Source organism: Sardina pilchardus, chromosome 1 (assembly GCF_963854185.1).
Source record: "Sardina pilchardus chromosome 1, fSarPil1.1, whole genome shotgun sequence".
Lineage (NCBI taxonomy): Eukaryota > Metazoa > Chordata > Actinopteri > Clupeiformes > Clupeidae > Sardina > Sardina pilchardus.
This window is the reverse complement of record NC_084994.1, coordinates 45727345-45751809: the sequence shown is the minus strand read 5'-3', so window position 1 is coordinate 45751809 and position 24465 is coordinate 45727345. Positions and strand designations below refer to the sequence as shown.

General features: G+C 41.1%; 1 protein-coding gene across 12 annotated transcripts in view; it reads right to left on the bottom strand.

The window, feature by feature from the left end:
• The window catches only part of LOC134092998 (serine/threonine-protein kinase Nek6-like), a 54124-nt gene extending 31010 nt beyond the window's left edge, over positions 1 to 23114 (bottom strand). For 10 of the 12 annotated variants that reach the window (XR_009940270.1, XR_009940269.1, XR_009940271.1 and 7 more), the window contains exons 1-5: positions 22994 to 23086; positions 14955 to 15043; positions 12799 to 12963; positions 5893 to 6031; positions 5666 to 5773 (exon numbers count right to left, since the gene is read on the bottom strand). Coding sequence is in view for 2 of the 12 variants with exons in the window: in XM_062546228.1 (XP_062402212.1) it covers positions 5666 to 5773; positions 5893 to 6031; positions 12799 to 12947 (396 nt within the window). In the remaining 10 variants the exon portion in view is untranslated. Of the gene's footprint in view, positions 1 to 5665; positions 5774 to 5892; positions 6032 to 12798; positions 12964 to 14954; positions 15044 to 22993 lie in introns of all 12 variants that reach the window. The other 2 variants (XM_062546228.1, XM_062546237.1) reach the window with 2 other exon arrangements.
• Positions 23115 to 24465: the final 1351 nt, after the last annotated feature.

Below are 24465 nucleotides of genomic sequence, written 5' to 3'. Positions count from 1 at the left end.
AATGGAAAAAGCGGATTTTCCCCCCAAAGTGCTTCCTTTTTCTTCCATGTTACCTACTGTAATTTTGGGCAAATGTGCAATATAATCCAACTTGTGTACAAGCATGATCATTAACAAATAATGATCAATAAATACCACAAGAGTATCACAACACAAGGGCCACTGTTGTGTCAGGGGGGCCAATTCTGAAAAGGGCTTCCGTTAAGACTTTTGCAGACATGTTTTGGTTCAAGCTGTCAGTGTCACCCTATTTTTTTTTATTTTTTTGTTAGAAGACACAAATAGTCAAGATATCAGGGTGGTTGTCAAGACGAAGTTAAAAGCTTGTAGGGAGAGACATGCAATGCTGCACAAGTTATAATATTTAAATGTTACGGTGAAAAAATGGTGGTGTATAGTGCTATTTAGCTTCTATAATATACCAGGTTGTGACACAAATTATATTTAATGGACATATTACTATAGTTATTCATTCAATCCAAACATAACTGCTCTCTCACTTCTTTAGGGTTAGGGGTTAGTAACTAGTTAGCAATAACAACTTTGTTATAGTTGTATGGCAAAGGTATGTTTTTCCCCTGTAAAACCCGGGAAGTTAACTGAACTCAAATTATTTGAGTACTGTAAAGCCTGGGAAGCTAACTTATCTGAAATTATTTGAGTAAACCGGATGCCTTGACATTTGAGTTTGGCAACTCAATTTAAGTGTAAATAAGTCATTCAACTGCAGTTATTAGTATACTGTACAGTATGTATTGCATTTTGTGTTGGGATAACTTAAAGGAGTCAAGTAAACTACACTAATTTTATTCAACTTATAACAACTTGAGTGAATTATTTTCTTCCACTCATATCAAGTAAGTCATCATGACAAGTAAGAATTATGTAGGCCTACACACGAAAAAATGCAATGTACTCAATGTGTGAGCTATTTTCTATGGATTATGGGTAAATGCTTCTTTGATTTTCTAATAAGTATTTGTTCTCTTAGCTGTTAATTGTGGCTTCTTACTGTTTACCAGGTGATGGGCAAAAATATTGTGTTGATGATTTTCAGAATATGATCAGATATACCATTAAGGAGAAGCCCATTCTCAAAATATAAAGAACATTTTGAAGTTCACTTTTTCTTGGCCTAATGCAAAGTTGATTGCGTTTCCCAATTTGACTTTGACCTATAGTCACTTGAAAGTGTCACAAAGTTGAGTATCCCAATGGTGTGATTGAGACTCCTGTTGTCTGTCTGCATTGTCTCTTGGGGAGATATATACAGACACATTATGCATGTTTACATTGAGTAACTATATTACCCCTCTTATGGACAGGATATGAGCTTCAGGAGTAAGGATTTCAGGATTTTTTTTATAGGTTTAAATTTCTATTAAATGAATAGGATTACTGCAGAATGATGGTAATTGTGAAACATAATATTCATCACCATGGCAGTACTGGCCATCATGATATACTGTATCTTCAGATTATCATTGCGTCTGTCAGAAGCATTACACATGATCTAAGATTTTAACATCAGCCCACAGGCCAAGTCTGTTGTGGATAGTCATCTGCTTGATGGTGTGTGGTGTCAATGTAAATAACACAATAACATAACAGCTATAGTATAGCCGTAAATATAGTTTAACTTTTGCATTTAAGATTCAATTTCAGTCAAGATTAATATGTGATAATGTGTTAAGAATACTATGGACAGTGGCATCCTGGGAAATGTAATGTGTGGTCAGCCATTTCTTATTGTGAATATACTTCTTGCCATGATTACTTAATTGAAATGAGTGGCATATACAGTCATGGCTGAAAGTGTTGGCACCCCATGCAATGAATAATGTATCATGAATAAATAAATATTCTTCCTTAAAAGACTGGGGTCATACGTATTGGCACCCCTATGTTAACCCTATGTTCTCAACTCCCATAGAGGCAGGCAGATTTTTATTTTTGAAGGTCACTTATTTCATGGATCCAGGATACTATGCATCCTGATAAAGTTCCATTGGTCTTTAGAACTAAAATTGCCCCACATCATCACACACCCTTCACCATACCTAGAGATTGGCATGGTGTTTTGTTCAGTTAGCCTATTAGCCTGTTTGATGCTCATTGAGCTCAATGCAAATCAAACCAGCTAATAGGCCAACTGAACAAAACACCATGCCAATCTCTAGTTATGGTGAAGGGTGTGTGATGATGTGGGGCTATTTTAGTTCCAAAGGTCAAGGGAACTTTATCAGGATGCATAGTATCCTGAATCCATGAATAAATAAGTGGCCTTTAAAAATCTGCCTGCCCCTATGTTAACCCTTTGTGTTAAATTCCCATAGGGTTACATAGGGGTGCCAATACATTTATTTATTTATGATACATTATTCATTCACATAGAAAGTTGGTGTCCTTAAAGGTTGGATATTTCCTAATTTTATTACTTAAGGCATTAAGATCAATTTCCAAAAGATGATTTTATATCCCTCTTATTAGTCAACTTTAACATGGGTGCCAACACTTTCAGCCATGACTGTATTTTACTCAAGTTGAAATTAGGTGAATAAAATGAGTATAGTTTACTTGACTCCTTAAAGTTATCCCAACACAAACTACACACATAGAAATAACTAAGCTGAATGACTTATTTACACTTAAGTTAACTTCCCGGGTTTTACAGTGCAGCCAAGCAGTGGTGCTCAGGTAGGCAGCCAACAGAAGGTACCCAGGGACCATGTCCATGTGCTCAGTCTGAGTCCTGGTCAGGGACATCGACACTGCCTGGTACTGCACTGACTTGCACTTTCCTCACATTCACATATCGTCAGCTCCAAGCACCTGACCTGTACTCACCAAGCTCCAAGCACCTGACCTCTGTGGTTAAAAGCTGGGGGAAAGCATGCCATCCTTCATGTGCCTTCTTCTGTTGGCTGCCTATACCCGAGCACCACTGTTTGGATGGGGAAAAATACTTTTGCCATACGACTATTACAAAGTTATTACTGCTAACTAGTTACTAACCTCTAATCCTAAAGAACTGAGAGAGCAGTTATGTTTGGGTAGAATTGATAACTATAGTGATATGTCCATTAAACATAATTTGTCACAACCTGGTACATTAATGAAGTCAAATAGCACCATAGACCACCATCTACAGTTCTACATTTTCACCATAACATTAAAGTATTACAACATGTGCAGCAGTGCACTGTCTCTCCCTACAAGCCTTAAACTTGGCTTGACTCATTCCCATAGATAGGGGTACTGATTGATAGAGGTTTTGGAATACTATGTTATGTTTCCAATCTGATATTCACTTTGAAAACTGGTTCTCTTTAGGCGGAGATTGTTTTTTTCATGTTCTAGGTCTGTTGTCTCTTATACTGTACAATAAATGTTAATTCTGACACTTCAGCAGACATCCCACGAGTGTTAGCTTTCATTCGATACCATTTTTATCTATATGGTCCTTGTGGTTGTGGAGATATTCAACATTTATCGTTGGCATGTCATGTTGAGCAGGAAACCAAAAAACTGGCCTGAAATTGCTTGCACAAGTCAAAAAAAAATTTTTTTAGCTTGACAACCACCATAATATCTTACCAATGGGTGTCTTCTAACTAAAAAAATAGGGTGACCGCTTGTACCAAAACATGTCCGCAAAAGTCTTAACGGAAGCCCTTTTCAGAATTGGCCCCCTGACTATGTCTCGGAATACCAGTTTAATAGGCTTCTTTTCGTTTAACATGGAGATGCTTCACAAAACAGTTCTCCCGCATTCATTAACATAACACACACTTCTCTAACTCTTGCACTTCACGTTGTTCTAACCACAACACTTCCTGCTTACGTTTTATTAGGTACCCCGTTCCCATGAGCCCCTAAATAAAGAAGAGGTCATTTTCCTCGCTCGCTTCATCTCTGCTTGTTTTTGTCATGCGCACAAAATACCGGAAAATGTTGCTGTTCTCATATTGCGTGAGACTAAAACGATTATTCATTAGGCATTTATTTTATTCGAATAAATCCTTAACAAACATTATTCGATATTCGATTATTCATTAACAACCCTACTTTGGGCCCATCCTCATTCCTCCTTTCTCTGAGTTGCTAATTCCATTAACCTCACACCACTCCGACCACACATATACCTGGCCTTTACTATTTAAGTTTGTATTTACAGTTTTACATGTTATCCATGTTTTACAATAGGTAAGTTGATTTAACTGTATTGTTGTTTAGTTATTGTCACTGCCACTTAACAAATGGGCTTAGTTTTGGCTGTTTTTTTTTTTAGAAATGCGTGATCATTTTATAGCCATATAATTTTCGTTATGCATTATTTGTTTTGGTTGTTTTAAAACGCAACATTTTTTTATCCGATTCATCGATTAATCGATCAATAAAGTGCTAGATTAATCGATTACAAAAAGAATCGATAGCTGCAGCCCTACGTCACAGTGCTCTAAGCCAATCAGAGGCGAGTAGATTAGCGAATGTGTCCTGTCGTTCGTCCCCTCCCACCTCCCGCAACAAGCTAAAACAGCATGACAGACCCAGCAAAGCATTTTTTCGTCTAAAACCAGCTCTCAGGGCATTCATTAAAGGAGAATTCCGTTGTGAAATTGAGCTTAACTGTACCGAAACATGTTAAGGTGTACTCACACGTGTTGTAAGACGCACCTTCGCTCACCCCCAGCATTCCGAACTCCTCCGTTTTCAGCCTAGCTTGCAGTAGGCTTGAATCTATTAGATTGGGCATCACATGGCCTATGCAGCTAAATCGCTATTTTTAAACCATTAAAAAGGTTCCAAGTAACTCCACACTGCATTGGTAGACTTCTGAGGGTCCTGACATTTAAAACAAGATACTGAGAACTTTGGAAATGCACAGGAAGTTTATTAAAAAAAGACTGTTTACAAGCAGTGCCTTCATAGAATCTCTCCGCTGGGCGCCATCTTGGAATCAAGTCGCGATAAGCCGACTGACGAGCACGAACGAACAGGAAGGGGAACATATTGCTAAAGTAATTCCATAGGAAATATATAGTTATACTGTCTACATGAGCATGATGAGTAACAAAGCTCAAAATGTTTGCAATATGTCCCCCTGTCTTTCCTGTTCGTTTGTGCTCGTCAGATGGCGCCCAGCGGAGAGATTCTATGAAGGTACTGCTTGAATAAACAGTCTTTTTTAATAAACTTCCTGTGCACTTCCAAAGTTCTAAGTATCTCGTTTTAAATGTCAGGACCCTCAGAAGTCTACCAATGCAGTGTGGAGTTACTTTGAACCTTTTTAATGGTTTAAAAATAGCGATTTAGCTGCATAGGCTACGTGATGCCTAATCTAATAGATTCAAGCCTACTGCAAGCTAGGCTGAAAACGGAGGAGTTAGGGAATGCTGGGGGTGAGCGAAAGTGCGTCTTACAACACGTGTGAGTACACCTTAACATGTTTCGGTACAGTTAAGCTCAATTTCACACCGGAATTCTCCTTTAATACTAAATATCACCGCAAAATTAATGAAAAAACGATGAGATGAGAACTTTAAGCTGCTCACAATGCAAAAAAACCAGCGTTAAACATGATTCAATGACTTCATAATGTGGAGCAAACATCTCAATTGAGAGTTTGATTCAAACTTCCTTGTCCGAATGGTGCAGCTCTTACCATGATATTGTCAGGTTTAATGTCCTGGTGCACAATGTCTTTACTGTGAAGATGACTCAGCCCTGCACACATGCCCTTGATAATGGTTCCTGAGACAGTAGGGGTCAACTGTAGGACACATTTGAATTGTTTTTAAAAGAACATATTTTATAAGAACAATGTATCTACAAGAATCCAGTTGGCAATAGCAAATCAAAGATCACTCACACACTCGCTCATATACAAACCAGTATTTTAGACTTATCAGGGCGGAAGATTGTTGTCTCCAGCTCTTCCCCTGAGATGAACTCCAGAGGAATGTTCCATTTCAAATCCTGACTCCAGGGGACACCCAGAAGCCTCACCACATTTGTATGGTGTACGTTACTGCAATTTTATAATGTTATATGTCAAAACAATTATATGTCTAATTATAATCGAATAATCTTTCTAGTCTAATTTTGTCATGGCCTCTATTTATAAACATTATCCTAAATCACATACCCATTTCAAATCGATGAAAGTATTGTCAATTGGTCTGTAAAGATAGGCGCATTTGACTTCATGTAGCCCCCTTAAGACGACTGCAGACGAGACTATTTCTGAAATTCTGATACGTTGTCAACCATGACGTATGTACAATTCCGGTTTGAAAGACATATCAGAATGTCAGAAACTATTCATTAATAGCCTACTGGATAAGGCGAGGGCAGATTCAGATTTCCACAAAAGTACCATAGACTATTTCATGATATATTTATGAAAAATTATCCCGTAAAGATCCTGAAATGCGTTAAGACTGTTAAATTAAGACCACATCTGCTGGGGTAAAACTCAAAATCAGAGTACTTCCGGCTTCCAGGCAGTTTAACCTGAGTTTATCTATTGGAACCAGCTGATCCTATGCGAGTTATTACACAGCAATCACATTCAACTTTGTGCGCAGCTGCGTGTTAAACTCCAAAACCTCAGTTTTAAGGAGAACGGTTTTAAAGCATAGCACAGCTAGCGCAATGCTAACTGACAGAGCTATTGGCTCAATGGCTCTGGCGCGCGACGCTACTTTGATAGCACTTAGCTAGCCCAGTTCATTCATTCAGATCCAAACGTAGATGAAGTTAGAATTGAGCAAACACCTCCAAGTTTTCCCTTATATACAGTTACGAGTAGTTACACAACCAAGTATGGTGACACAAAATGAAACATGGTGTTTTTGTAAGCGGGTAAGAAGAATAACTATAATGTATGGTATGGAGGTAAGTATTTGGTCGCTTCTAACTTCATCTCTGTTTGGATCCGAATGAATTAACTGGGCTAACTAAGTGCTATCAAAGTAGTGCCGCGTGCCAGAGCCATTGAGTGCAGACATTGAAACGTGTGGCATGTATTAACTCATCTTAGTTAAAGCTGCCGTCGGCAAGTCTTCAAAATTACGAGTCTAAAGTCAGAAAATTCAACCTCTACCAAGCTCCAAACTGCCCTCCAAACCCCTCCCCCTCATGAGACGAGACCTTCTACAGGTTGAAACATGCCATGGCATTTTGATTCAAAACTGCACTACTGCACTACTGTACTGCACTTCTCTGGCGACTCTACATCACCGGGTCGTCTGCTGCCCTGATTACCTGTGATAAGCCATGTCTGCAGCACTCATTCCCAGATTGACACAAAATCACAATGGTTCGCGTGTTCCCCTCCCTTCCAAATTTCAGAACGTTCTGCTCAATTTGAAAGCCTTTTTCAGAAATGTGAAGTGGGTGGAATTATGGGGTGCAATTACACTTTAATCTCCTAGTGTCGTAAAGCATAGACTAGGTGTAGTAGAGCATAATCAACCACTAGGTGGCAGTACATCCTGTAACATCTTCCTTTTACATAATAAAAGCTATGCTACCTGTATAAGTGTACTGAGGCACAGAACTTAAACCTAACTAGGCTACCAGTATAACTGAGGCATACAAAACGAAATAGCATAAGGTACAGAACTAAGGCCTACTGCAGGGGTCGGCAATTAAGTCTGGCCTCGGGCCAGATATTTTCCGAGCCATTACATAGCGGGCCACAAGTTCACAACCAAAACAATGGCTAATTTAATTAATTAATATCGGAGGAGGTAAAAATGATAGGCGCTCTTGAAATGACAGAGCAGAGACATTTAAGCAGGCTGATGTAGGTTAAATTTGTCGACTGGTCATTGGGGGCGCTATTATATGCCTGTGTCTTTAAAAAATAATAATAAAAAACACCAGAAAAACATTTCCACGCGTTGCTGTTAGCTGTCAAAAAATGGCACTATGAAAAAATCTGAAGAGAAAAGTTAACAGCGAAAACAGGATCTTTAATGATGAATGGACAGAGAACTATGCCTTCATCCTCCCTAATTGTATTAATGCAAAGCCCACATGCCTGATCTGTAACAACTAACGGTTTCTCAGCATGCAAAGAGCACAAGACGGCACCACGAAAGTAAGCATGCTAATTTAAAGGTTGCGTTCCTAAATAACACGCACGCTATTAATGTTTGAAACTCGTGTTTTACTTTTCACAGTTCTATGTGCGTAAATTGCCTGTTTGATGTCAGGCCTGTTTAAAAGAAGTCGTGTTTTAATTATCACCATAAGCCTATGTCCGTTGTTTGAATGACAACATGTGTTTTAGGGACTAGCTTGGAATTTGAGAACCAGCGCTGTCCACTGACTTCATTTGATTTTGCATGTTGTGCGTTCACGCTGCACCTCGCTGCGTGCTTCACTCGTATTCAGATTAAACAAATATCTGAGCATTTAGATTGATTGAAAATCTTCTGTTCTGGAAAGTTACGTTTCAAAATAAAGAGCATGTTTGAGACTGGCAGTCCGATTTTTAAAAAGTTTTTTTTTTTTTTTCATTCTCTGGTTCAAAAGATCTCACGGGCCAGATGTTTTTTGCTTGCGGGCCGCATCTGGCCCGCGGGCCGCCTATTGCCGACCACCGGCCTACTGAATACAAAAATACAAAACGAAATAACATGTTCCAACACACTGTCAACAAACAGAATACAGTTGTACACTTGTGCATCATGTACCTTTATTTTCATGGTGTACAAACAAACTATTCAAAGATCAAGTCTGTTTGGTGCCCTGGTCAGCCGACCATAATGCGGGGCCTTGTCGGTGTGGATGTTGGATCCACAGCTGGGCTGTTGACATGCCTAGGTGGGAAAGCGCATGCTGTGTGACCACCAGGCTCCACGATTGGTGACTCTGGCCCCTTTTGGTTCATGGGGAGCTCCTCCCTCAGCTCCTTCAGCAAGCTTCCCTGCACATGACTGTCTAAGTTTTGTGGTGTAGTTGGCTCTGCCGGCCACAGATCTACCCTGTTTCTGCGGTATAGCGATCCCTCTACCTCGACCAGGTAGGACCGTGGGGGCGACACTCTGCACGCAGGATCCCCGTCTTCAGATGCCAGTCCGATCACCAGACATTGGCTTCATTCATACGCCTTGGCCTACCGTGAGCTCTGGTAGGTCCTTCGCTGAGCTGTCATAGCTGGCTTTGGAGATCTGCTTCCTGTGACGCAACACTCCAGACACCACACACGGTTCCAACAGCTTGTTGGCCACTGGTAGCGCTGTCTTAAGACACCTTGATATCAGGTGCTGCACCGGAGTACTGTCCATCCCTTCGGTCGGCGTGTTGCGCCACTGCAGGATCGCTGTCCAGGCATTCTCGCCCTCACGGTGAGCTTTCTTGCATAAGTTCTTTGCTATTGGCCTTGGGGTGATCCGGAGATAACGTGATGAGTTCAAACTCCCAGTCTTCTGCAAACCGCTTAAACTCGCGGGATGAAAACTGAGGACCATTGTTGGAGATAAGCCGATCAGGCTGCCCATGGCAAGCGAACTGTGCTTTGCAGCGCTTGATCGTGGTTTCGGCCGAGAGATCTGGGAGGAGATCAATCTCCCAGAACTCCGAATAATGATCCACTATCAGGAGAAAGTCTTTGCCATTCTGTTGGAAGAGGTCAGTGCTAACTATCTGCCATGGGCGTGTTGGCAGTTCATGGGACATCATAGGCTCTTTCTGCTGGGTAATGGCATACTCATTGCAGACTGTGCACTTGCCTACAAAGTCTAAGATTTCAGCTCGCATCCTTGGCCAATACAGCGTGTCACGTGCTTGCCTGTAACAGGCCTCACCCCCTATGTGGCTTGAGTGTACCCTTACCAACATCTCATGACACAGGGCTTTAGGGGTAATAACCCTGTCTCCTCTGAACAGCACTCCATTTTGAACACTGAGCTCCTCCTTGTACGCCCAATATTCTCTCACCTTCAGTTCTGCTCAGAGTCTCTTGTCTGTGACGTTGAAATAGTCGGCCTGGTTGATGTGTTCTATCTCCCTCTGTTCAGTTTCCAGACTGCAGACCGTGTGCACACCAAGCCTGGAGTTAGTGCATATGTCAGCTACTGTGGCCCTGCTAAGTGTGTTGCTCACATACATTTCCAGGCCGGGCTTGTACACAACTGTGAGGTTGTAGCCCTGTAGTGACAACAACATACTCTGTAGGCGCTTTTGGGGCATTCAGCAGTGGCTTGCTGAAAATAGCGATGAGAGGCATATGATCCGTCTCTGCTGTGACATTGTTGCGCCCATACAGGTACTGATGAAAGCGTTGGCATGCGAATACAATGCTGAGGAATTCCTTTTTAATTTGGGCATAATTCTGCTCTGTTGGTGTGGACTGGGGGTCGGGATCGGGTAGTTGTATGCCATCTCGTCCACAAATCTTCGTTAGCCACGGAGCTGAAACTAGCTCGTTAGCCTGTAGCGCTAGCAATTCATACTGTGCTAAACTAGTGAAAACAAAGAAAAAAACCCCGAAATATGCATGTGCATGCACTCACGGCGTAATTGTGCTGACGCACCGTTCATTACCTGAAGCTAATACACTTCTGACACCATCAGTGATGCATGTAATGCGTTACTGTATTTTTTCGGTTACGAGTAAAAGGGGCGGGGGGGGGGGGGGGGGGATCAAGTAATCAGTAAAGTAACTAAGTTACTTTTAAAAGGAGTAATCAGTAATCGGATTACTTTTTCAAAGTAACTGTGGCAACACTGGACACCATGTTGCAAGAACGAGGACACAAGAGTGCTGGTGTACTTGACTATTCATGTTAAAGGAACACTTCACCGTTTTTTCATATTAAAGGAATAGTTCGGAATTTTGGACATAGGACCTCATTTCCAACTTTACCGAGGTGATATAGGTCGGTGGAGACCGTTTTTATCGCGTTTACCCCCTTCCTTCAGTTGCAGCGTCCCCCTTTGCTAACGCTGGTTCAGAGCTAACGCATTTCTACGGTAACATCAGTCTGACATCAACAACAGTCTTACTCACTCCACCGCACACCTGAGACAAGTCAATTAAAACGTCAGACTATCGATATACATGTCCGTGTTGATAGAATAATTTTAGAAATAAAACTAACCTTGCAACTCAATGATTTATTACATTTTGAGGGACTAGTTTCTCAATATCAATCCGCCACTGTCATACAGGGAAGAAAGTAGGCTATTGCAATGTTATGCAAGGTTTGTTTTATTTCTAACATTGTTCTATCAACACAGGCATGTGCATTGATAGTCTGACATTATAATTTATTTGTTTCGGGTGTTCTGAGGAGTGTTTTCAGTGGCAGGCTGGATGTTACCGTTGACTTGCGTTATCTCGGCACCGGGTTAGCACGAGATGAGCGCTGCAACTCAAGGAAGCGCAGAAATTCACTGAAAATGGTCTTCACCGACCTATATCACCCCGACTAAGTTGGAAATGAGGTCCTATGTCCAAAATTCCGAACTATTCCTTTAAACTATGTTATTCCCTTAACTAAGACGAGTTGATACATACATCTCACGTTTCAATGCGTGCACTCACTGGCTCTGGCGCGCTTAACTAGCCCAATGCATTCATTAGGATCCAAACAGAGATGAGGTTAGAAGCGACCAAACACCTAGTATGGTGAGACATAATAAAACGTGGTGCATTTCTAAGCAGGTAAGAGGGATAACTATTTTGTGTGGCGCAGTAATATCCTCACTCCTGCACTTTCAGTTTCACTTTGGAGTGAGGATATTACTGCGCAGAGTCTAAGTGCTCCCAATGTTATTCCGCCATAGCCTGGCAAGCCAAACTACACAGAAATGTATAGTCTGGGGTCGGACCATTCACCGAGCTGAAGCCTGTGGGTGGGATGAACAGTTGTTTTTCAAACTGCCTCTGCACGTAATAGGCCAGCATTTGTGACCAATCGTAGCCAGTCGGCAAAACGGCAAATACATCCTTCTTTAAAACGAATGATTTGAGTGCTTCTTTCTGCCCAACCTTCAAAGAAAAGCCCAAGTCTAACTCTTCCAAAGCCGATTCAAACGAGCGCGCTTCGTTAGCCTCATCCATCTTTTATTTTTCTCTATGGTTGTTGAACACAGTCTCACACCCAACTCGTCGAACGAGGACGCATGGTCCAGCCCCCTGGCGTCAATATCGGAAGCCGAAGGTGAGCTAAGGCCGGCTCAAGGACTCCGCACACAGATAGAGCGTTCTGATTGGCTAGGCTGGCCTGGAGCCTAGCGCAGGCTTGGCCTCAACGGTGCGACCCTAGACCATCCCGCTAGGCCTGCTAGGGTGCGTCTAGATTTCTAGGCTAATTCCACCACACAATATAGTTATCCCTTTTACCTGCTTAGAAATGCACCACGTTTTATTTTGTCTCACCATACTTGGTCATGTGACTACTCGTGTAACTGTATTTTAATATGGAAAACATGGAGGTGTTTGGTTAGATGTGTTTGGTAGCGATTCCTCCCCCCTAACGTGATTGCTTAAACAAAACAGGGAGTGCTTGATTTTTGCAAGCACGATTACAGGCTTTAGAGGGTTCTAGAGAATTCGGGATTTTTACTAAACAGTCTATTTAATATTCTACTTCCAGAATCCCATGACAGTTCAGGTTCAAGCTAATATGATTTGAAAAATGCAGCTTTAAGGGAATAACGTGGTTTAGTATGAACAAAATGGTCGTGTGTTTCTTTAATACCCAGTGTCACTCAGTGTCGACATCCACGCAGCACAGTACCATTCACCATGAACTCCTGCCCACAGACGTAACTCACCAATACACTTTGTACTCTCTCCTTAGGTCTCTCTCGCTGATGCGGTCCTCTGGAACCCTCTTAATACAAGCCCATTGGCCCTTATACAACTTCTTGTAGACCTTCCCAAATTGGCCTTCGCCCAGAGTGCTGGCGTCTTGCTGTGCCATCAGAAGAAAATGGGATCTTGGAATCACAACAGAATGAAGTAAAAGTTAGCAGATGGACGAAGTGACTATTCTGTAGTACTTTTTTTGAGTAGAATCCATTTGTGCTTGGGACATTTTTATATCACACATAGTTAATGAGATAATTTGCATATTTGAATACATAACTGAATATAAATGCATAATAACTATAGAAAAGCACTCAGAGGGCGCAGGATACAACTTATAAAGAATGTTATACCACTGCTTGGTCAAATTTCCTATTGTGATGCGCTATTTGGAACGTGCATTATTTTTCTATATACCGCACGGCTATGAAGTAGTTCCCTTCTTTTGGGCTTATTACACTTGAATATTAATTCGCCAATGTGAATGTAACGGTAAAAACAGCAATGTTGTATCTAAGACGGCGGCAATATAAACGAAAATGATAGTAGCAGTGGTATAAGCGGGATAATCAACTCCGCGCCCTGTGCGTTTATAGGAAAATAATGCACTTATCGAAGTGTAAAGTCCCCTCCGCCTGCGGCGTCGGGTCCTTACTACCACTTCGAACGTGCATTATTTTCCTATAAACGCACGGCGCGTCGTTGATTATCCCTTACTTATGCACTCCGATATAATCATGAAAAGCCTGCTTTACCTCTTTATAGTCCTTTAGTTTGGCTTCTGCCATTCTAAAGCGTGCAAATGTTTTTTATCCATGCGGGCCACGAGCTTAGTCGAACGGATAACTTTTATTATTAGAGATGAGTTCTAACCAAGAGTTTGGCATAGTTTTATTTCAATTAGTCTATTAGCTGGATTGAATCATATTGAGCTCAATGAGAATGAAACCAGCTAATAGGCTAACTGAAATAAAACCATGCCAATCTCTTGGTATGGTGATAGGTTTGTGTTGATGTGGGTTTATTTTAATCCCAAAGGCCCTGGTGACTTTATGGTGACTGCATAGTGTCCTGGATACATGAAATAACTGCCATTTAAAAAATAAAACAAATAAAAATCTGCTAGCCTCTATGGGAATTTTAACACATAGGTTAACGGCGTTCCAATACTTATGACTCCTGTATTTTAAGGAAAACATATATTTATTTACAATACATTATTCATTCACAGAACATTTTTGCTGGACTTACACTTTAAAGGTTGAATATTTCCTCATTTTTTCATTTAAGCATTAAGATCAATTTACAAAAGATGATTTTATATTGTTGACTTTAGCATGTGTTCCAATACTTTTGGAGTTGACTGTAAATGTACAACATTTTGTGAATATTACCTTGACTGAGTTATTCTTATGTTAAAATGGAAATGAAAGTGTGTTTCAAAGTTAAGTTTGCACATGACAGCAATAATGTGCACTCATGTTACATGGATGGATGTATTCTGCTTTTATCTTAAAGTACATTTAATCATAACAGGCTGCTCTGTTCTTTTGTGTTAAGCCCGTGTTAAGTCCGTATGGCCTGTGCGCACATTTTATTTTATTTTTTCAATCACATCCTGGGGTAGTTAGGGGTCGCCAGTCTCTGGCACCGATATTTTGGTGGTCGCAGGTGGTAAAGTTTGGGAACCCCTGATATATAATACCTCCATGCTTCCTACTTACTCAAAACACACGTCATGTGACTAAGGGAACCACATTATTGTTATCTACGCATTAAGTAGGGTTCAGACCAAAGCGTCCCGACGAGACGAGCCCCGACGCTCTAAAACCTTGCGACTGCGACTCAACGTGTTTAATGCTCTGCGACGGCTTGCGACTGCTTGCAACTACGTGCAACTTGTAATTCACACCGCTGCAACTCAGTCTCGTCGCGTCGGGAATCTTTGGTGTGAATTGGGCTTTAGAAACCCAGTCTATTACACTATGGAAAGCATGCCTCTGTTTTGTTTAATTTGAATACACCCAAAGCTTTTCTTAGGCCCACTAGATGGCGTCTACAAACATTCTGGCTAAAAGATCCAGACTTTTTGCAATGTATTGGGGCACAAATCAATTCTTACTTTGAAATGAATACTCATCAAACATCTGCTGCTGTGCGATGGGAAGCCTTTGAAGCCTTCTTGAGAGGTCAGATGATTAATCACACTAGCTTTAAACATAGAAGTTGGAAGAAAGAGATGGAACAATTAGAACAAAAGATAAAAATAGATTATTTTAATAAACCCTCTGAAGCGTTATTTAAAGAACAGACTGAAAATAGAGCTACATATAATGTTTTGTCAATAAACAAGGCAACCAAAAGCCTAATGAAATTGAAACAATCTTACTATGAGCAAGGTGAAAAAGCCAGTAAGCTTTTAGCCAGGCGTATTAAGCAGTTGGAAACTGAGAATATATGATTAAATGAGTCATTACCGGTCGAACGGTGTTTTTTTTTGGCCGCTCTAGTGGTCTGTAGCGGTAGAACCACACTTGCAACTTCAGGAGACCTCGGGCACGCACCCATGCTCTACTCCAGGAAGTGTCATGTAAAGTCTCATGAAAAGGCACGGCAGACTGACCGATTGAGGAGTTTTGTAAAATATACGCGCTAAAGCTGTAGGGGAAGCTCTGCAGAGAAATATGTGTAGCCCATGGCAGCACTGTGTTTACTTCTTGATCTATTAGATCACCTCCTTTACCCTATCTCTGTCTGTACATATGCATGATCGATCAGGCTTTAGGACCTGGGACCTCAGACTTGCTTTTGGTTATTGGACCAGTCCAATGGGGTGGGTCACCGGGACGGTTCCCTTTGAAAGTGGGGGTGGATGTAGCCAATGGCAGTATTGTTTACTTTCTGATCTATACATGTTCTTCCCCCGTCTGTCTGTGCATATACCCATAGACCTAAAAGAAATGGACAAACAGACTCCGTCGTTCTCAATGAGAGGGGGCTGAAACAAAAATTCGTTTCCTGTTCATCGTACTGCGCAGACTCAAACTCATTTTATGACGTTAGCCTGCTGTAACTCGTCTGATAGATCGAAAACCTCTGAAATTGTTAACGTTCGTTTTTTAATATTATTAGTATGTGTACTTGCCTCTAGGTAATGCTTTACCATATCAAACAGTAGGCTACCGTAGGCTACACGCATTTTCACCGATCTTGCGAATGACTCTCCGTCATGGTTTTCGTGCAGGCTCACTCAGCTTCTTATCCAAACATTACGGGCGAACGTTAGCTTCCCTACAACAGACATGCTAAAATACTTCTTTACGGGAAACCAACGTAATATACGGGGAAGAAATGAATTAATTTTGCCTTCGATACCCTATATAGAATACACAGAAGCTATAAGGGAGACAAAGGGCACATGTTACATGAAGTTATGGGATCGCAAAAAAATCTGAAATCTATGGCCGTCCAAGGGAGTTAGCAGAGTGTTGATCACCAGCTCATTTCGTGTTTCTACTTCCGGGAATATGCCTGCCCCCTTGCATATACCTGACCAGGCTTTAGGACCCAGCGGCACCACAGTTAGATGAATGAGCTCTCCCTTAGGCCTTAAAACGTCATATCCGCAAAGCCCCTGGTATGAGACGCCGAGCCTATTCACCTGAGTGCACCTGTGTCGTTGGCAAGCGTGGCCTAGCTTGCTTTAGCGCTAGCTTGAATTGTTTGTAGCTTGAATCGAATTCGAGTCTTTTCATACTGGAGTATTAGTCAAGAAGTTTCGCTGGTGGTGTGAGCCCAGCTGAACGCCGTATATGCAACGAATTTGAGCCTTTTCATACTGGAGTATTAGTCAAGAAGTTTCGCTGGTGGTGTGAGCCCAGCTGTAACGCCGTATATGCAACGAGACAAGTTTTGGGGTTAAGAGAATCAAACGGAAGGTAATGTGTTCTCCTCTTGTATCATCCCCGGTTTAAGCTATGCTACACCTGTTTTTATATTGTGTATTTCATGCCAAATGCTAAGTATAAGTGTGACGAACCAGTCAATTCCTCTAATGGTAAAATCTCCGTTTCTACTCTTAGGACGGGCCTATACTACTACACGGTGGCTTGCCGCGGCCGTGTTTATAATTGAGGTTGCTACTAGAGGGGGGCACCACTGTTTTTCCCAGTCGAATTTTATTGTTTGTTTTCTTTGTTTGTTTCGTATTGAGCTCTCATGGACGTGGTGGGCAATGTGCAATATAGACCGTAGGCCTAGTGTTTCAGTCTCCGTATAGAGGCCTAATTGGGTTAGTGCAATATCTATCGTGATTTAGTATTTCATGTCAATTAGTCTGTATTAGCTTTGTGTAATATTCAACGGGTTTGTGCAATATTTAAGTGTTCACGGGTTAGTGCAATATCTACAGTGATTTAGTATCCCTCTCTAGTAGGCTATATTAGCTTTATTAGCATTCTGACTTGTGCAATATCTATAGAGAATGGGAATGTGACGTGTCGAACATTGCGCGGTTGCGCCGCGGTGGCGTCTGGGATACATAAGTGAGGCCACTTGTACGCTGCTGCCAATGCTGTATCATTGTAAACATCGTAAAACATTGCTAACTAGCTGTTTCTAACACTGTTTTTCACACATCATGGGACGAACCTGTTGTGTTGTTGGATGTAACGTCCGTGCCTACGATCGTCAGGTAAAAAAAATCAACAACGGAGTGTCTTTGTATCACTTTCAGGGTCTCACGTCCACTCTCCAGACGGTCTGTCATAGGGATCCATGCTACCGATCAAAGACATCTTTTCTATATAACGTTTCCTCGCGTCCGGCAGGAGCTTGTCTCTGTACGGTCCATTACTACTTCTACTAGTAGTTTTTAGCATAGTAGCCTAGATGTTTACATCTAGTGTTACTGTTTTGGCTAGCCGATCTTGTTCGAATTACCATAGGTTTCTTGTTTATAATTCGCGCCGCGGCCTCATCAAATGGAGGAAAACGCCCCTTTTGTCCCAGAATGCATTGCGCCGCTGACTTCCGTTCCCATTCTTTATATCTATACGGGCTAAGTGCAATATCGGTCACTGATTGGGTAATACCCAGGTCGTCTAAGGTGTGTGTGTGTAGCCAACCCAAGTTTCTCACTGGTGTGCCGTGTATTTTGAACACGCTTAAGTGACGGCTGTATTGCTTTATAGCCTTTTGTTTGTTTTGTTTGTTTATTGTTTTTGTGAAACATCTTTGCTGTGTGCTGTGTTACGGGTTGGTACTATCATTTCATCTATGAGTCTTAATATTAGCTTTTCAGTAATATCTTGATCATATTGAGCTTAAGCTCGTGACTTGTGAATTTGCACATTGTATTGTCAGACTGTTGAATGTTATTTATAGTCCTTTAATAGTATTCTGGTGACCATATTTATTATTCAGTCATTGTTTACTAAATGCTACCGTAATACAAACTATTTATTACAACTTATTAGTACAATTATTGCCATTTGCACAGTCATTAAGACCATTGCCTTTTTGCACACTGCTACTGTCTTAGCCTATTGTTGGCGATTAGTCTATTGTCCTCTTTGCCTTTAACCCTTCTGTGAAATAAATAAGAACTTGATTATATGACAGCTGTATCCTACTCAGTTTCTTTACTAAAGTGGACTTGCCGGGGGATTGCCTTAACTGTATGGTACAGGGTTCTCTCACCCTTATAACTGAGAGTGGCGTAGTCATTTTAAGCTATTATAGTACAGGTCACATATGCAAGCATAAAACGAGCGAAAATGAAAGCGAAACCGGCGATGAAATCGCCAATCCTGCATAGTAGGCTATAGGCCCTACCTTTAATACAATTACAACTGATGAGGGTTTAGAAGCCAGTGACCCACAGGAAATTAATAGAACTTTCAGAAACGTTTACAAAGAATTATATTACACAGACTGTTCATCTACAACTATTAAAACACGAAAGGAATTTTTAGATTTGTTAAGTTTTGCAATTCTGGACGATGATTCTGTAAAATCCCTGGACTTGGAACTAATTGCTGAAGTTCTGTCTCTGGCCATTTCCAGCATGAAGGGAGGAAAAAGTCCTGGACCTGATGGAATCCACATTGAAATATATAAAATATTTCAGGATAAACGAATAACTCCCCGATTAGATATAATGAATCTTTGGATAACGGTTCCCTCCCTCCATCTCTTAAAGGGATATTCCGCCATTTTTGGAAATACGCTCATTTTCCACCTCCCCTCGAGCAAAACAATCGATATTTACCTTGTTCCCGTTCATCCAGCCATTCTGTGAGTCTGGCGATACAACTTTTAGCTTCAGCCTAGCATAGATCATTGAATCGGATTAGACCATTACTGTAGCTTCTCGCCTGCTAGCTTCATGTTTAAAAGTGACTAAGATTTCTGGTAATTTTCCCATTTAAAATGTGTCTCCTCAAGTTAGAAAGTGCAATAAGACCAACTGAAAATGAAACCTGGCATTTTTCTAGGCTGATTTGACATGGAACTACACTCTCATCTGGCGTAATAATCAAGGCAACTTGCAAACGTACCATAGGCGCAGTGATATTGTACGCAGAATCTGAAAATAGTCCCCATCAAGCCGTAGTAGTGCCAGTAGTTTGCAAGTTGCCTTGATTATTACGCCAGATGAGAGTGTAGTTCCATGTCAAATCCAAGACCAAGCGTAAGCGTATGCGCCCGTGTGCGACCTGCTGTGTCCTGTGTGTGTACTGACTCGCTGCAGCATTACGCACCCAACTGGAGGTATTCACTAGGGGGAGACTAGGCTATAGGCCTAGTAATTCAGCTGTGGAAGTTGGCCATGTGCCATTGTTTACTCTCATGATTGCCCCCGTCGTTGATGTCGATAATGCATCTTGTGGTCACTTTTTTGGCAATGATTGCCCCCGACTTTCTTGTCAGTATTGCATCTCGCTTTCTTGTCAGTATTGCATCTCGATGACCGCGAGCCAGTGCTGAAACGAAACCAGCTAGGCCTGCTGTAGCCTACGCTGCACGTCCCCTATGTTCCCGTCTTGTTGTATGTGTCACTTTCCATACAAACCAAGACAGCGGATACCTATGGAAACTCAATCACCCACGCAATAAATAAGCTATGTAGCAGAAATTACATTTTACCGTCACGGCATGACTCGAAGAGTGTTGTAAACATGAAACCGATACTTAACCGCTTGGAGCTACAGTGGAATAGGCGAACCAACGGGCCAGCACTAAACTATGATATTTCAGGAGATTAACGCCCTGGTAAGAACCAAACCAGATTCTGTTCAAATGTACACACCTGTGACTACTGAAAAAGGTAAGGTATTAATCAAATGTTATTTTGGTGTAGTATTAAAATGCACCGTTGTTTTAGAATTTCCGAACGAAAGGGCTGGTAGCCTAATTGGTGCTTTTACCATAATGTAAACTATAAAATCATCTACCTTGTTTGATTTGTAGAACTAAACCGCTCACAAAAAGTAAGGAAACTTGACTTTGGCCCATTATATCTCCCCTTTAGTAATACCAACCAGCAAAGTGTTTCATATCATTTTTATTGTTGATTTGTCACCTTTACAATGAGGTATAGCTTGTAAGCATAGGGCAATCATGGAATGAGCAATACAGCCAAATGTCTGAGTAGTGCCAACCAAAAATGTGCCAAAATGGCCAGTAATAGGGTTCTGCTGCCAGACATCTCGTTTTGGGCTTCAAGTGCTACCAGGTGAGTTTAGATACCGGGATGAGATTCTGGAGCCAGTGGCAATTCCATATCTCCAGAATATGGGACCAAATGCCATCCTCCATTAAGACAACGCTCGCCCCCATAAAGCTGGGATCATCAGAGAGGACCTCCAGAATTTGGGAGTGGAGAGGATATAATGGCCTGCCGTGAGTCCAGACCTCAACCCAATTGAACACTTGTGGGATCAGCTTGGGCGTGCTGTACGTGCCAGAGTCACCAACAGAACCAGGTTGGCTGACTTAACAGATCCTTATCGAGGAATGGAATGCCATCCCACAGCAGAATGTAGCCAGGTGACCAGCATGAGAAGAAGGTGCCAAGCTGTTGTGGCTCCATATGGATCCTCTACATGCTACTGAGGACCCTGACACTGAGTATAAAATGAACAAATGTATGCCTAACATGTTTTGTTTTCCTCATTTCTGTGGGAGAGTGCAATAGTCCACCACCCATACATCTCATTAACAATGCAGCTCATTTGCATGTTGTGAACTTGAAAATGAAAATGAAAATTGAGAAATGGAAAATAAATCGCAAGCAGGTGTCAGTTTTAATTTTATTTATCATTTTGGCATACATTAAGCACATTGTCAGGAAAAGGCAAAGTCAAAGTGAAGTTTGCATTTTCATTTTCCAACTAACATTCTTATTTGAATTTTTGGTAGTAATATACCAGGATGGTAATGAAAATGAAATGACAAATAGACGTTTTCAATTTATTTTTTATTTTTGTCACAAATGTATCGTGTTTATCAGGAAAATTAAAAGCCAAATGTATATATTTAATTTTATTTTTACATTTGGGAGGATAATTGCACTGACCCTTTGAACATTAAATGGCAAAACGAGTTTTTCATTTTAATTTCACTGTTTTCATACTCATACTCATATAACATGAAGATTTAGTACATAATTGCTAATTAATAAGACAATAACTGATTGGGGGATGATATGGATATATCTACTATGTCTGTTTTCTTTTGTTGTGTTCAATTGACTTACTATAAAAGTATTTTTGAAAACATCTAATGTGTGTAATTTGTTATGGTAAAGAATAATAAAACATTTATATTGACTATAATTGTCATGGAATTTATTAAATGATTTATATTGAATTATTTACCGCAACTGGACATTTGTGGTAAGTCTATTATTTACTGTAAAATAAAACTAAAGTAAAGCCATCAAACTGTACAATAGAATTGCAGTAAGGGTATCATGTATACGAAAATTGCGGTAAGGGTATCAATTACTGGAAAACACAAGGGAGACACTACAGTAAGTGTTGCCAGTGAGTTACTGTAAAACTAAGCTGTGGAACTGGTTGCTCTAACAACAGCTTGCAAATTATGCTAAAAAAGATGTCACTGTATACAGACTGCCAGTATGCATTCGCTGCCTCACACATTTTCTGTGCCCATTGGGACCGACGAGGGTACAAAAGAAAACCTGTAAAACATGAAGTATTGCTTTTAAACCTGTATATAATTACCACGCAGCCTAGCTATCTGTAAATGTGAAGCACACACCAACAAAACTGATTATATTTCTAAAGGCAACATGCCAACATGCCAAGAAAGCCACTGGGATATTTATGCAAAGCACAGAGACAGATGACATATTCAAAAATATGCAGCAACACGCTACAAAAGCACAACAAACAATGTGGAGAAAAAATGGTTGTATACTACGTGACAACATCTATGCCCTGAAGGAAAACCTGTTTTACCTAAATCAATGTATAAATGGGCGGCTATTTTGAGTCATGGGCAAAGCCATGTCTCAACAGGAGAGATGTGTGCACTAGTAAACCAACATTATACCACATATGGATTCACAAGCTACTCAAAAAAATGTTGTCATCAATGTGTCATCTGCATAAAGCATAACACACAAGGACATGCACGCCCGCCCAAAACGGGGACAGTTTCCGCCAGAACACCCATTCCACACCATACATATGTATTATTCAATTGAACAAAGTCAGGAATTTGGAATCTGTTCTGGTTATTATAGACACATTCTCCAAGAGGGTGGAATTATTCCCATGCCACACACCAGACACTATGACAGTAGCAAAAGCATTGTGCAAGAGAATTATTCCAAGTTACGGAATGCCTAAAGTCATACGAAGCAATAATGGCACACATTTAGTTAATTGTGATAGACAAAGTTGGAGAACACTTCAAAATTGACCTGAAAAGCTGCAGTTATCATCCACAGAGTGCTGGTTTAGTAAAGAGCAAATGGCACGATCAAATCCAAGCTACGAAAAACTATGGCTGAGACAGGATGGCAATGGCCAGACTGTTTAGACAAAGTACAGCTAAGCATAAGGATTACACCAAGCGCAACGAGTTTGACACCATTTAAAATATTGTTTGGAAGATCATATAGTATACCGGATCTGACTCCCAGTCGATCCTCTCCTGATGATGAACCAGGACTAGCAGAATATATGATTAAAACTCACAGAGAGTGTTTAGAAGCAAATACTGTTCCCTCGTCTCTTCTTCCCCCACAGGCACTGAAAGCGAAACCTGGAGACTGGGTGTTTATCAAGGCTGTAAAACGAAAGTGTTGGGGCTGATCCTTGGTGGGGAGGTCCCTACCAAGTCATCCTGACCACACAAACGGCAGTAAAAATCGAGGAGAAAAACTCGTTGATCCACCTCTCCCACTGTAAGGTACGTTCATTGTCTGGAGCCGGGCCAGACACTGAGGAGGGGAAGTCCAACTGCAAAGGGGATAGGTGTATAGAGCCTGGTCATCTCTCCTCACAAGACCAAAACAATGCCAGCCGAACAACTAGTTGTTCTTGTGAGTGAACATATAGAGCTATATGACATGACCAACAAATTATACCACAACATTTACCATAAGGAGACCATCTGGAGGTCGATTGGTGGGATTTTGGGGCATTATTGTAAGAATTCATTTTCATCCGCTCACCTGGCAAGCTAAGCTACCAGTAGCAATGAACGTAACGTAACTGTAACGTAGGCTACCGGTACGCTACCGGCTCTAGAACGGCAGTTGTCATGGGAATTAAAATTAACGTTGTAACAAACTCGATGTGAGTCGTCAACAAATTTTCTAAGTTCATGAAACGCACGTGCAAATTATCTTTCAAAGTGAGTATTTATTTGTGTGAGTGAATTGTGAGAAGGTAGAGAGAGAGATAGCAGCCCAATCGGGCAGATTCTTTTAGTCCACACACTGCGTAAGCAGCGAACTCCAAAGCAAAAACCCCGCGCACAGCCGTGCGCTTTCCAACAAAAAAAGCAAAGCTTCCAACAGTCCATAAAATCCAAAAAACAGATAATCCGTAAGCTCGGTCAAAAAAACACGTAGACAATTTCACGGAGATCCCGCCAGCAAAAAATAGAGAGAGAAAAAGGAGCGATCTCACCTCTTTGTAATTCAGTTCATTTGCGAAAGTCCGACAGTAGATTCCATAGCAAAAACGGGCGTAATGATGAAGAGTAATCCATACAAAAATAGCACAATACTTGACATTCATTAATTCGGACTTGTTAAAGAAATTCTGAAGGATATCAGACCATTGCGTTACCGGCATTCGTCTACCCCCATTCATTCCTCTTTCCGCGTCTCATTCAAAAACGGAGCATGTGATATAAAGGGTCTATGGCCATAGGACAGAGAGTGAGAAGGTGGGTGCGTGCGACGGTGACAAGGTGAGTGACAGTGAAAAACCCTATAGACTTCCTAGGCTGCATGCTCACCCTATATTTACGCTAACGCCCATATATTCTTTAAAGGGAGAATGTAACAAAACGGATCAGCGCCTGGCCAGGCTTTCTATGTGTTCATTTACATAGACATTTTTATTATTTAAGAAATAGGCTATAAA